At 43.0% G+C, this 13797-nt stretch overlaps 1 protein-coding gene across 1 annotated transcript in view; it reads right to left on the bottom strand.

The window, feature by feature from the left end:
• Positions 1 to 13797, bottom strand: part of MYO10 (myosin X) — a 198168-nt gene that overhangs the window by 74980 nt on the left and 109391 nt on the right. The window contains exons 5-10 of the mRNA XM_083449257.1: positions 7980 to 8114; positions 5543 to 5667; positions 4935 to 4948; positions 4755 to 4839; positions 2130 to 2233; positions 190 to 319 (exon numbers count right to left, since the gene is read on the bottom strand). Coding sequence (XP_083305383.1) covers positions 190 to 319; positions 2130 to 2233; positions 4755 to 4839; positions 4935 to 4948; positions 5543 to 5667; positions 7980 to 8114 — 593 coding nt within the window. The remainder of the gene's footprint in view (positions 1 to 189; positions 320 to 2129; positions 2234 to 4754; positions 4840 to 4934; positions 4949 to 5542; positions 5668 to 7979; positions 8115 to 13797) is intronic.

Genomic DNA, 13797 nt, shown 5'->3' with positions numbered 1-13797 from the left:
AGAGCCGATCAATACCAATTATGAAAATTGAATTGGGGCCTTGACAAGGAGGTGATTTGCTGGCTTTAAATTGATTTATTTTTTTTTAAAGGCGCCTGAGGCAGTTCGATTTTTGAACCAAAAAGGCAGGGTATAAATATTCCTAATCAATAACTCTTATACCAAAGGAAGCAGCCATCTTTTTTTCACCTGTTTTGAAGGACACCTGTGCTCCACCCGCGGTAATAAATTCAATGTTGCCTAGGTGCAAAACACCAGCAAGCAGCCTGAGAACATCTCGCACCTCTTCTGTGGTAAACTGCATCACTTCCATTGCAGTCTAGGGGAGGGAAAACATGAGACCTTGAGATGGTTAACACAACACATTTCCCCACCTCTCCATGTTGAATTCAGCGAAGGCCCTACATGAGTGGAACAACTTCCATTCAGGCAATGGAATTTCCCCTGCTGCTGCTCCCGAAATCTGTTCTGGTTACGCCAATCCCCGGAGCAGTTGTATGGTGGGGATCACAGAGGGAGGAGAGGGAGAGGAAGTTCAGTAGTACGAGTGAAAGTCAGTCTATTCACGCTATGACTTCATTGGATACCACCCATAGCCAGGAGCAATTATTGCAATGGCAATTCATAGAATCATAGAGTTGGAAGAGACCACAAGGGCCATCGAGTCCAACCCCCTGCCAAGTAGGAAACATCGTCAGAGCACTCCTGACATATGGTTGTCAAGCCTCTGCTTAAAGACCTCCAAAGAAGGAGACTCCACCACACTCCTTGGCAGCAAATTCCACTGTCGAACAGCTCTTACTGTCAGGAAGTTCTTCCTAATGTTTAGGTGGAATCTTCTTTCTTGTAGTTTGGATCCATTGCTCCGTGTCCGCTTCTCTGGAGCAGCAGAAAACAACCTTTCTCCCTCCTCTATATGACATCCTTTTATATATTTGAACATGGCTATCATATCACCCCTTAACCTCCTCTTCTCCAGGCTAAACATGCCCAGCTCCCTTAGCTGTTCCTCATAAGGCATCGTTTCCAGGCCTTTGACCATTTTGGTTGCCCTCCTCTGGACACGTTCCAGTTTGTCAGTGTCCTTCTTGAACTGTGGTGCCCAGAACTGGACACAGTACTCCAGGTGAGGTCTGACCAGAGCAGAATACAGTGGCACTATTACTTCCCTTGATCTAGATGCTATACTCCTATTGATGCAGCCCAGAATTGTTGAGGCTTAGTCTCAGGAGAGTGAAAATGGTGGACCCCCTGGTTCCTCCACTTCATATAAGCCATGCACAGGAAATCAGAGGCATAAAAAAAAAGGTTAAGTCTGGTCATAGGTAAAGGTAAAGGTAAAGGACCCCTGGATAGTTAAATCCAGTCAAAGGGGACTGTGGGGTTGTGGCGCTCATCTCGCTTTCCAGGCTGAGGGAGCTGGCGTTTGTCCACAGACAGCTTTTCAGGTCATGTGGTCAGCATGACTAAAACGCTTCTGGCGCAATGGGACACCGTGATGGAAACCAGAGTACATGGAAATGCTGTTTATCTTCCCGCCGCAACGCTACCTATTTTGAACTGCTAGGTTGGCAGGAGCTGGGACAGAGCAATGGGAGCTCACCGCTTTGCGGGGATTCGAACCGCCGACCTTCTGATCGGCAAGCCCAAGAGGCTCAGTGGTTTGGACCACAGCGCCACTAAACAGTGGGTATGACTCCAACAACCTGTAGCTTTGGCCCAGATGTTGCCACTCAAATAGGGTTGGGAAGATTTAGATCATTGTTTCCCAAACATGGGTCCCCATCTGTTTTGGGGCTACAACTCTCATCATCGCTAGCGAGCAAGACCAGTGGTCAGGAATGATAGGAATTGTAGTCCAAAAACAGATGGAGACCCAAATTTGGGAAACAGTGATTATTAAAACCCTCTATCCTCTGGAGTGGTGCAGTTCACAGAGGTTATGCTGCGCTTTTCTGATGGTGGTACACAGTATACACAAGGCCTCAAAATTGCCACAAGGGCTGTGAGGTTCCTTTACAGAACCTTGTCATTGTTAGCAGACAATCTTAACTTTAAAGTGACTGCCATGTCAAAAGAATCTGTGATGTTACTGGTCGATCCGCAAAAAACGGGCATGTCGAACTCACAATGACTTCTTTGAAGGATTCCTTGTCATTGATTGTCTTGTCCGCTACACATCCAGACTGGTTCAGGTAGTGATAGTTCTCTGGTACAGATAGGTAAAATGCATCTGGAAACAGGAAAAACAGTTAATTCATACTGTTGTATTTAAATTAAGGAAAAGTTGCTTAAAGCACACAAGAGAAGAAACACCAAATAATACAGTGGACCCTCTGGATAAGAATGTAATTCTTTCCGGGGGTCCGTACGCAGCCCGAAAATTCTGTAAGCAGAGGCACCACTTCTGTGCACACGGGCGGCGAAACCTGGAAGAATACACTTATGGGTTTGCCGCATTTGCAGCCTGAAAGTTACATTACCTGAAGGTAACGTAACCTGAGGGTCCACTGTACTGTCTATCTCCATTATGTGCAATGTTTCTTCATGACAGGTTAACACAGGCTACCTCAACCTCAGTCCTCCAGATGTTTTTGATCCCTAGCTAGCAGGACCAGTGGTCAGGGATGATGGGAATTGTAGTCTCAAAACATCTGGAGGGCCGAGGTTGAGGAAGTCTGGGTTAACATAAAGAGGTAATTTTAGGTAGCAACAGCAGCTACCCAAAAGTGATGCTTACGTACATGAGAAATGCATATCAAATGCATTCCTCGAGAAGAAAATTTCACAATGCTCTTTGCGAAATTTTGCGGCTTAGTCTCAGGAAATTTCCAGGTGCAGAGTGTATCACAAAACAACCCCTCTGTGTGCCATTCCTGCATTGATTTGACACACGGGTAGACTGCTCTATGTGTGTGTACTTTGAGAAAAGAGACTGGAGGCAGATACAGATACAGATACAGCTACAGCTACAGATACAGATAGATACAGGAGGAGAATGAAAAAGGTGATAACATGTCTGGGATGAAGGGGATTGCAGAATGTTTGTCGCAACTGCAATGCTGTGAACTGCCCTTAGATCTTTTGATGAAGGGCGATTTATAAATTTAATAAATAAAATAAATAATGCATATCAGGATGGTGGCTAAGCCAAAGTTGGTACCTTTCTTTCTTTCTTTTTTTGGAAAATTTATTTTTTTGGTTTTTCAAATTAAAATTTTACAGAGATACAGTGGTAGTATCTCGGTTGTTGAGCGTAAACCATTCCGGAAGACCGTTCGACTTCCGAAACATTCAACAACCAAGGCGCAATGGGCGGCTGGCAGATCCCATTGAGAAAATGAAGAAACATGCCTCGGAAGTTGTTTGATTTCTGAGGCGTCTTCAAAAACGGAAGCATTCACTTCCGGGTTTTTGGTGTTCGGGTTCCAAATCGTTCAGCTTCCGAGACACTCAAAAACCCGAGGTTCCACTGTATATTAATATAAATCATAAAAACAAGATTCCAAGATTCATCTTCCAAAACAAGATGAATCTCCTGGACTTCCGTCCTCCCCTTTGTGGGTCCTAATATTAATCATTTCCTCCCGCATAGTTTATGATACTCCAAATCCTTTGCCTCTTCCATTATGTCCAGAATTCAACCTTTAACTACAAGTGATCTTCCTTCCAATCCTACTAATGATTTTAACTGTTTACAATGGTCTTTAAGATAAGTTATAAATTTTCCCCATTCCTTATCTTCCTGATTTCTGTCTCAATTTAGCCATTTCAGCATAGTCCATTAACTTCATCTGCTATTCTTCTCTGGTAGGAACTTCTTCAAAGTTAGTACCTTTTCAATGTGGTACTAAGTTTACCAATACAAACCCAACGGGTCTTACTCAGATTAGACAATTAGGTTCAGACTATACAACCTAGTTCTTAGAGCAGATTGTGCCCAATTGTCTGGTGCACACATAACTATAGACTTGGGGAGGAAGTGGGATTTGGAGAGACTTTTGGTATGATGGGATGTATCACGATTAGCACCTATCCTTATTAGGCAACCATTCTCTCTATATATAACATAACGCAACATAGCACTCTTTACTTATCGTATTTTTCGCTCTATAGGATGCATTTTTTCCCCTCCAAAAATTAAGGGGAAATGTGTGTGCGTCCTATGGAGCGAATGCAGTCTCCTTGGCTTCAGCGATAGCAACGCGAAGCCTCCGAAGCGCAGAGGGAGTGCTCCCTCTGCACTCCGGAGGCTTCACGTTGCTTTCGCTGAAGCCTGGAGAGCGAGAGGAGTCAGTGCGCACAAGGAGAGGCCAGTCTCCTTGGCTTCAGGGATAGCCGCCTGAAGCCTTTGGAGTGCAGCGCGAGTTCCCGCTGCGCTCCGCAGGCTTCAAGTTCCTTTTGCTGAAGCTGGGAGAGCAAGACTCTCCTGGCTTCAGCAGAGAGGGAGAGCTGCGCTGCGCCCCTTCAGCCAAGCGGGAGGAGAAATGGAAGGGGCTCCGTTTCTCCTGCCGCTTCGCTGAAGGGGCGCTGAACAGAGAGGGGGAGATTTTTTTTTCTCTTGTTCTCCCCCTCTAAAACAAGGTGCATCCTATGGTCGGGTGCATCCTATAAAGCGAAAAATACGGTATTTTCCTAGGTCATACATTTAAAAAAATACTAGGATCATAAAATGCTGGTGGTGGGAATTTTAGGAAAAATCTCTGTCCAAGGGGCACTGTAAACCATTATTTAAGCAGAAGACTGCCTCTCACCTTTCTTTTCTCCCTCAATCCCCGCCAGCAGGGCATAGAATATGTGATAATTTCTCTCTCCTGGATTTTGCCTTACTACTCGATTCTACAAGAGAAAACATATTTAGAGATCTGCTCGGCAGGTAGGTGAGATTCTCAGCGCAATCCTTTACATTGAAAGAAATCAAAATGCTGACTTACCTTCTCTAATAAATCTTCAGCAGGCAGCAGGTAGAAAAGTCAAGGAACAGAATGTTTCATTTGACCGTCTGAGGAGGTTGGGGTGAACTAAAGGCTATATATTAATTTTCTAGCAGACTTGCACGAGCAACGTTTGTGTCCATCATTTTTATTTTATTTTAACGTAAACGTAAGACTGTCATTGGGTGAGTATTTTAATTGGCATCTGTTTATTTGCCACAAAATTCAGTGGCCCAGTTCACACATCATGGTAAAGAATAGTTAATGGTTTACCCTGTCCATGGAAATCACTCTAGAGCAAGCAATTCCTGGTTTAGTGTTACATCTCACCCAGAGAACTAAGGTTTGTTTCACTCACACAAACCATGGTCAGTAACAGACTTTAGAAACAAAATTCTTTCACTGCGGAATTTCAGGATGATCTAGGATAAAAAATACATAGGTTTGGTACTAAGCGTATGAATTGGTTTTTATAGATTTTTGCATTCTAACTCAAGAACTTGGAATGTGTATTTAAAGAGCGGCAACATCTTTTTTGCTTGTTGTATAAAAATGCACAGAGTTGTCATACTGTAAATATTAGGGCAATCACAGAGTACGAAGGATACAATCTACAATTTTCCCTCCCTGAATGTTGCCTTTCTGACAGAAATTCAACTGAATGAATTTCCCAAAGCGACTTGAGTTGTTGTTGTAAACAGTCTTTGCGTTGCCGAAAGCTTCCATAATTGGGCTGTGGAAAAAATAAAAATATTTAACAAATGTACTAGCTGTTTGAGTAAGAATAAACATTGTTTACTAGAACTTTGAAAAAAGTATATCCAGTGTAAAGTACTGCCAGCTAACTCCTTAATCTTTAATTTTTGTCTCCTAGACAATGCACTTTCATTCCAAAGATAGGGGATTGCATATCTGAATGTTCCCACCAAAGGGAAAAAATCCCTCCACACAGAAAACAAAGAGGCAGACTAGAACTCTTTTTCTTTGACATCTAATCTGCTTGCTTTGTTTAATTTGTGAGCAGATTTATATACGGGGAAGCATTTAATCAAGCTATCTCGGAGCTGCAAATGGAAAATTCCAGAAACAGTTTAAGCCAGTGCAGCTAGACATAAGGGTAAAACCATGGGCAAAACCAAAAAACTAAGTGTGCCGAGATACCCTGTTATTAATCTGAGGCAATCTCCAATCTGTGCTTCTGTAACTCTTGATAATGTATTTCTATACCCTCAGGTTTTATTTCCATGTCCTCAGTACCGTATATTTTCCATTGTTGTTCAATCCTTGCTCCCTAGTGCAGATCAACTGGTGAGTGTTCAGTGGCCCATTCTGTTGTCCTTAACTGCCTTCCCTTAGTCTTCTCTTAATTGTTACGTTTTAAAATTATTATTATTATTATTATTATTATTTTGACAAAGTAATAAATAAGAATAAAAATGTGCATCCCACCCACAAGACCATTCCATTGCAACTATCCATATCTCCCCAAAATCATTTCTCCTGCATATTCCCTGCCTTACCTTAATGGCACATGTTAATTTATCATTAATAGCCATATCCCACACCTCTTTATACCATTCTTCCATTTTCTATTCTGCTTGCCCCTTCCACTTCCTGGCTATAATAATTTGTGCAGCTGTCAATAAATTTGTGAGCAAGTAGTCTTCTGTTTTCACCTCCCTTCTCTCCACTTTTGTCCATCTGTCCTTCCTCCATTCCTCTTTTCAAATGTACCCCAAGCTCTTTTCAAATATGTCCTCAAGCTCACCAGCTCCTAGCCTGGCCTGCTACCAAAAGTCTACCATCATTACATTACATTCCCAATTCCCGTAAGCCAATCATTTGTTGACCCACCCCATCCTAAATTTCCACATCCAGTAAGGACACCATATAAACAATAGCACTTCAGTTAGACATATTTTAATGGGTCTAATGCAGTAAAACAAACACACACCCCAATTACGCTTAAAAACCTGACTGTATTCATTTGTCCCCCTGTCCCTGCTAAGCTATAGCATTGCTGCCCCCCAGGTAGAAAAGGCTACAGAGCTATAATTACTCTAAACCAGTTATTATGAAATAGCCCAAGGATGCTGTAAAGAGATTCTGCAGCATCCGTGTGACCTCTGTTGCACCCTTAACCTCTCTCTTTTGATTTGCTCATTGATCTTTGAAACCTGCAATTAGAACGTAGGCATTTTCAAAGGAAGACAACTTATTTAAGCTAGAGACGCACGCGGCAACATCAATGAATGAATCATTAATTATACACACGGGTAAATTATAAGCACAACCAAACAACACCTGCCAAAAAATAATAATACACCCCACAAAAAGGCTTCTCTTTTGCAATGATGCCTTACTCCCTGGAAACCCCAGCTCACGAGAAGGAAAGTCCTAGGATAGTGGATTGCAAAAACAAGAGGGTTGCTAAGCACTTGGCAGGTTAAAATATAGGCTCGGCTGTCAGAACTCTGACTATAAAATATGGATTTTATGGAAGAAAAACAAACCTTACTTCCATTTGAATTTTAAAGTGTTTGGTGCATCCAACAAGTGAAGCTCTCTGCATCTGATCACTTAAATGTACTACCATAGTTTAGAAAATGTTCAGTCATCATCATAATTTATTATTTATACCCCGCTCATCTGTGCTTGTTGGGTTGTTTACCCGTCCCTGGTACTGCCAGTTTTGTTTTCTAACTGAAGAAGAAGAAGAAGAGTTTGGATTTGATATCCCGCCTTTCACTCCCTTTAAGGAGTCTCAAAGCGGCTAACATTCTCCTTTCCCTTCCTCCCCCACAACAAACACTCTGTGAGGTGAGTGGGGCTGAGAGACTGTGACTGGCCCAAGGTCACCCAGCAGCTGCATGTGGAGGAGTGGAGACGCGAACCCGGTTACCCAGATTACGTGACTACCGCTCTTAACCACTACACCACACTGGCTCTCAAACTGCTAAGCAGACAACGGTCAACCCCAAAATATCTTCCTTCCATGTATCTTCCCTACTGCCTGGAAGATAGGTGAGGCTATGAACACAGTACCTGCTCTCCAAAATTGCTTGTTCCACACTAGATGTTTTCTCTTTGCGAGAGAGTTCTAGTGAATGTTGGCTCACAGCGGACAAAAACTTGAGTATCAGCTTTGTGCTCTCTGTTTTGCCAGCACCACTTTCACCGCTGGAAGACAAAAGGAAAACAAGACTTAAATTAGTTAACTGTACCAATGATCTCATACCTTGAAAATTCAAGAAGACTTGCTGGACGTTTATTGAAAAAGGCTTTTTATGTCTGTGAGTGGCAGTAATTATGATTTCATTAATGCTTTTTCCTTCATTTTTTTGTTAGCCATCGCAAGAGCATATTGCTGGCTAGTGAACCAGGATACACATTTTAAATAAATATATATTTATTTATCTGAGAAATGGTATCCAGGCAGGTAATCAGAAGCAGAGCTTCTGAGAGCTAAGATAAATCAATGTCGCATTTAATAGACTTTGCGCAGAGCCTGAAATCTGAGAACCATATAAATCGGAGAACCAGTCTTTGCTACAACGGATTATGACAACTGCGAACTAAGCTTCTTTGACTGAGAGTTGCTGTTATTTATACTTACACCCCACCCATTAAGAAATAAGAAATGACACTCAACAATATAAGAATGCATCCCTCAAGGTAAAAGTAGCTGGCGTCTAAACTATCAGCATCTAAATTACTACACCCCCTGCCCACTCCATGTGGGGAAAAGCTGTATATTTTCATTGGAAGGCCATATAGCTGATTGGTGTGTGTGTGTTTTGCAGATCCTTTTACAGTGGAAAGCAAACATTAGAGATCCAGTCACATTCATAATTTGGCCACAGATGCACTTGAAAATTGTATCTGCCATTTTGTCTGGTTTCTGATACGTGACAAGCACTTTTAAAGGATGTTTTGGGTGGCTAGTTATCTCCAGCTTCCTTTTACTCCTCTTCCTCTATCAGCTTTCTCTGCTTTTTGCCATCATATAATAATAATAATTTATTATTTATACCCCGCCCATCTGGCTGGGTTTCCCCAGCCACTCTGGGCGGCTTCTAACTGAATATTAAAAACAATACAGCACCAGACATTAAAAACTTCACTAAACAGGGCTGCCTTCAGTTGGCTTTTAAAAGTCAAATAGTTGTTTATTTCCTTGACATCTGCTGGGAGGGCATTCCACAGGGCGGGTGCCACTACCAAGAAGGCCCTCTGCCTGGTTCCCTGTAACTTGGCTTCTTGCAGCAAGGGAACTGCCCTCAGAGCTGGATCTCAGTGTCCAGGTTGAACGATGGGGGTGGAGACGCTCCTTCAGGTATACTGGGCTGAGGCTGTTTAGGGCTTTCAAGGTCAGCACCAACACTTTGAATTTTGCTCGGAAACGTACTGGGAGCCAATGAAGATCTTTCATGACCGGAGTTATATGGTCTTGGCAGCCACTCCCAGTCACCAGTCTAGCTGCCGCATTCTGGATTAATTGCAGTTTCCAAGTCACCTTCAAAGGTAGCCCCACGTAGAGTGCATTGCAGTAGTCAAGCGGGAGATAACCAGAGCATGCACCACTCTGGCAACAGTCGTCTCTTAGATACATGACATATAAATAATCATAATATATTTTGAGGGGGGCAGGTCTGCATCCAATATTTCCACTTATTTACAAAGATAATTCCCACTCAAACACTTCTGGATTAATGTGCTATGAGGGATCAACGAAAAATCTCGAAAGCTACATAATCTCAAACAGCGACATGCCCTTTCAACCAATGCCATCACATGCAATGCAACAAAAGCAGCACTTTCCAAACACACTTCGGTTCAGTCTCTGGGCTCCGTATCTTGCACAACAGAGAAGAGATAAGGCCAAAGAGTTCGCCAAATCCATCCTTTTATCTTGGTATGTCAGAATAAACCTCCCTGTGGAAAAAGTCTGATGCTTGTCCAAAGAGCAGTTTGCTTTATGTTCCTCTTAAAGGCTGAAGAAAGAGTCTTTGAGGCTTCCAGGAGACTGTTTAAAGGCAACGATACCATAATCAGATACATTTCACATTTTGGGCATAATTGCCTTGGACAAATCATTCCTTCCTGCCATGTCCACCACAATCCTGGCTGCTTTTAAAGGGGGCGGGGAATCTGTTTTTCTTTTAATCACATCCCATTTTCTTTTAATCACATCCCATGCCCCGTAAGGTAAAGGTAAAGGTACCCTGCCCGTAGGGGCCAGTCTTGCCAGACTCTAGGGTTGTGCGCTCATCTCACTCTATAGTTGTGCGCTCATCTCACTCTATAGGTTGTGCACTCATCTCACTCTATAGGCCGGGAGCCAGCGCTGTCCGCAGATACTTCCGGGTCACGTGGCCAGTGTGTCAAGCTGCATCTGGCGAGCCAGCGCAGCACACGGAACGCCGTTTACCTTACCGCTGGTAAGCGGTCCCTATTTATCTACTTGCACCCGGGGGTGCTTTCGAACTGCTAGGTTGGCAGGCGCTGGGACCGAATGAGGGGAGCGCACCCCGCCGCGGGGATTCGAACTGCCGACCATGCGATCGGCAAGTCCTAGGCGCCGAGGCTTTAACCCACAGCGCCACCCGCGTCCCTAGTGCCCCGTACTAGTGCATTAATAATAATAATAATAATAATAATTTTTTTATATACCCTGCCCTTCCCGGTTCAGAAAACTGGGCTCAGGGCGGCTAACAACAAATTTAAAACACTTAATTGATGCAACAAAAAACAGCATAAAATACAGTATAAACGTGAATAACAATAAATTCAGAATTCAGAAATCAGTTTAGGGGGGAAATCCATCCAATAAATATTAGATGATCACCAGGACTAGCTGGCTAAATTAGTCCTATTTCAGCCAGCGAGGAGACCAGGGGAGAATTAGCTGTGGGATCCCAGAGCAGGTAATCTTCATAAAAAGGGGAAGGGGAGGAAAGGAAGGGGAATAAAAGATCGGGCTAAGTTCAAATTGAAAGCCAGGCAGAATAGCTCTGTCTTACAGGCCCTGCGGAAGGAAGTTAAATCAGCATGCGCAGTTGCCAGGTTGAACCTGTAGTCGCTAGTGGCAACTGCCAGTCATTTAATTTTAGCAACCAGCGGGGAAAACAGTCGGCGTACTCTGCCAGAGCAAGAAACCACTGGCGGAAAATCACTCTTTTTCAAAATGGCGCCAGGCTGCATCTTCTGCTGGAATGCAGCCTGTGGGTTGGTAGCAAGCTGCTACCAACACAAACTTACTGCCTGCAGCTACTCCTCTCTCTACAAACCTCTCCGACTTTGTCAGGTAGCCAGTATAAAAGAAAAACCACTCTTTTTGCCTCTGTCAGTCAAGAAAGCAGAGCTTTGCAGGGTTGCTGGAAATCATGGTTGGTTTGCCAAGCTCCGCCAAAATTTGTAGACCCATTTCTATCGCACTTTAGAAGATTCCTAAGCATCTCAAATATCCTAACTCGGTCACCCTTACAACAACCCTGTCAGGGAGGCCATGGCTGCAGATGGAGGGTGAAGTAGAGAGAATATTCACTTTGTGACTGAGGTGCTTTGGTTTAAGCCAGCAGCTGAGTCTCGCATTACAGTGGTATCTCGAGTGACGTACTTAATTCGTTCCAGAGCTCCGTTCTTAACCTGAAACTGTTCTTAACCTGAAGCACCACTTTAGCTAATGGGGCCTCCTGCTGCTGCTGCGCCACCAGAACATGATTTCTGTTCTTATCCTGAAGCAAAGTTCTTAACCTGAAGCACTATTTCTGGGTTAGCGGAGTATGTAACCTGAAGCGTATGTAACCTGAAGCGTATGTAACCCGAGGTACCACTGTACTTACTGTCTCAGTAAAGTATAGACCTATCTCAGAAGTCAAATGGAATGTGTTCTGCAAGTCCGTTTGACTTCCGAAAAGTTCAGAAACCAAGGTGCAGCTTCCGATTGGTTCCCAATTGTGCAGCCGCTCTGGAAACAATAGTGGAAGCCATGCCCCGCAAAATTTAAAAACTGGAACACTCACTTCTGGTTTTCAATCATTCAGGAGCAGAACATTCGACTCCCGAGGCGTTCAGGAGCTGAGATATGACTGTATTGACTGTTTGAAGTTCACAGCAAATAATAATAATAATAATAATAATAATAATAAATTTCTTGTACCCCACCCATATGGCTTGGGTTGCCCCAGCCACTCTGTGTGGCCTCCAACAAAATACAACAGGATAAAACTAAACATCAAACATTAAACGCTTCCCTACACAGGGCTGCCTTCAGATGTCTATGGAAGGTTATATAATTGTTTAACGCTTCAACATCTGATGGGAAGGCGTTCCGCGGGGCAGGCGCCACTACCAAGAATCCCCTGTGCCTGGTTCCCTGTAACTTCACTTCTTGCAGTGAGGGAACCACCAGAAGGCCCTCAGTGCTGGATCTCAGTGTCCAGGCTGAGCAATGAGGCAGAGACGCTCCTTCAGGCACACGGGAGCACTGACCCTCTGCACAAGTTGAAGACAACATCTTAAAAGCAGTCGCCCAATAACCCATTATATTTATATTGTTGCCAAACGTCAGATGGAGAACTTGCTTGAGTCTGCACAAAACCCAAAGCAAAGCTGTAAATAATAAGGCAATCCGCTAGAGGGCACTTGCTTCCTTTTAGAAGCCATCCCCAAATCCAAATGAATCACTTTGCTTCTAGCATTCATTACTTGCAGACAAGCAAGTTACAAGGCTGACAAGGCATGCCATACTAATGTTGGTGCCGTTCACCTGACATCACATACGGTCATGGGGAAAAGAAAGTGCACCCTCTTTGAATTCAATGGATTAAATATGAAAACATAATAACAATCATCTGTTCCTTAGCAGGTCTTAAAATTAGGTAAATACAACCTCAGTTGAACAGCAGCACATGATATAACAACGTGTCATGATTTATTTAACAGAAATAAAGCCAAAATTCAGAAATCATGTGTGGAAAAACTAAGTATACCCTTACTACTTCCATAGGATTAATTTTATATGAAAATTTTATTAAATTTTCAGTTATACAATTTAAAATACTCTTTTAACATCCCTGAAATTTCAGTGACTTCCCTTCTCTTTCCGTGGTTAATTTTGCATATCAAAGATTCCTCCATATTTTACAAAAACTAAACCATTCAATATTCCATTAATACATCCATCAAACCTTAATTATACTGCTGAATTTTTCTTAATGCTGCCAACGTTTTCAGGTGTACACAATTCCCCCTCATATATTCAATAAACGTTTTTCAATCTTCTCTAAATGTATGTTCTTCTTCTTCTTCTCTTATTCTATATGTTAAGTCTGCAAGCTACGCATATTCTGTCAGCTCAAGTTGCCATTCTTCTTTGGTTGGGACCTCGCTCACTTTCCATTTTGGGGCTAACGAAACACAGGCCGCAGTAGTAGCATACATAAATAACCCTTTTGCTGGTCTGGAGAATTCAGGTGTGTTTTAGCACAATGCCAGAGAGGAAAGACAGCACGATGCTCTTAGAGAAGTGATTGCTACTGCCCATGAAACTGGGGGAGGGTTCTAAGGCCATCTCCAACCAATGTAAAGTCCATCATTCTACAGTGAGAAAGGTTATTCAAAAGTGGAAAACACTCGAGACAGTTGCCAATCTTCCCAGGAGTGGACGGCTCAGCAAATTCATGGCAATGCTCAGAGGAAATTGCAAAAAACACACACCCGAGAGTTACATCTCATGCTCTACAGGCCTCAGTTAGCATGTTAAATGTTAAAGTTCATGACAGTACAATTCAGACGGAACAAGTATGGTTTGTTTGGAAAGGGTTGCCAGGAGAAAACCTCTTCTCTCTAAAAAGAATGC

Source organism: Podarcis tiliguerta, assembly GCF_965153285.1.
Source record: "Podarcis tiliguerta genome assembly, chromosome: 7".
Lineage (NCBI taxonomy): Eukaryota > Metazoa > Chordata > Lepidosauria > Squamata > Lacertidae > Podarcis > Podarcis tiliguerta.
The sequence above is the reverse complement of the archived record's forward strand: the minus strand, read 5'-3'. Positions and strand labels throughout refer to the sequence as shown.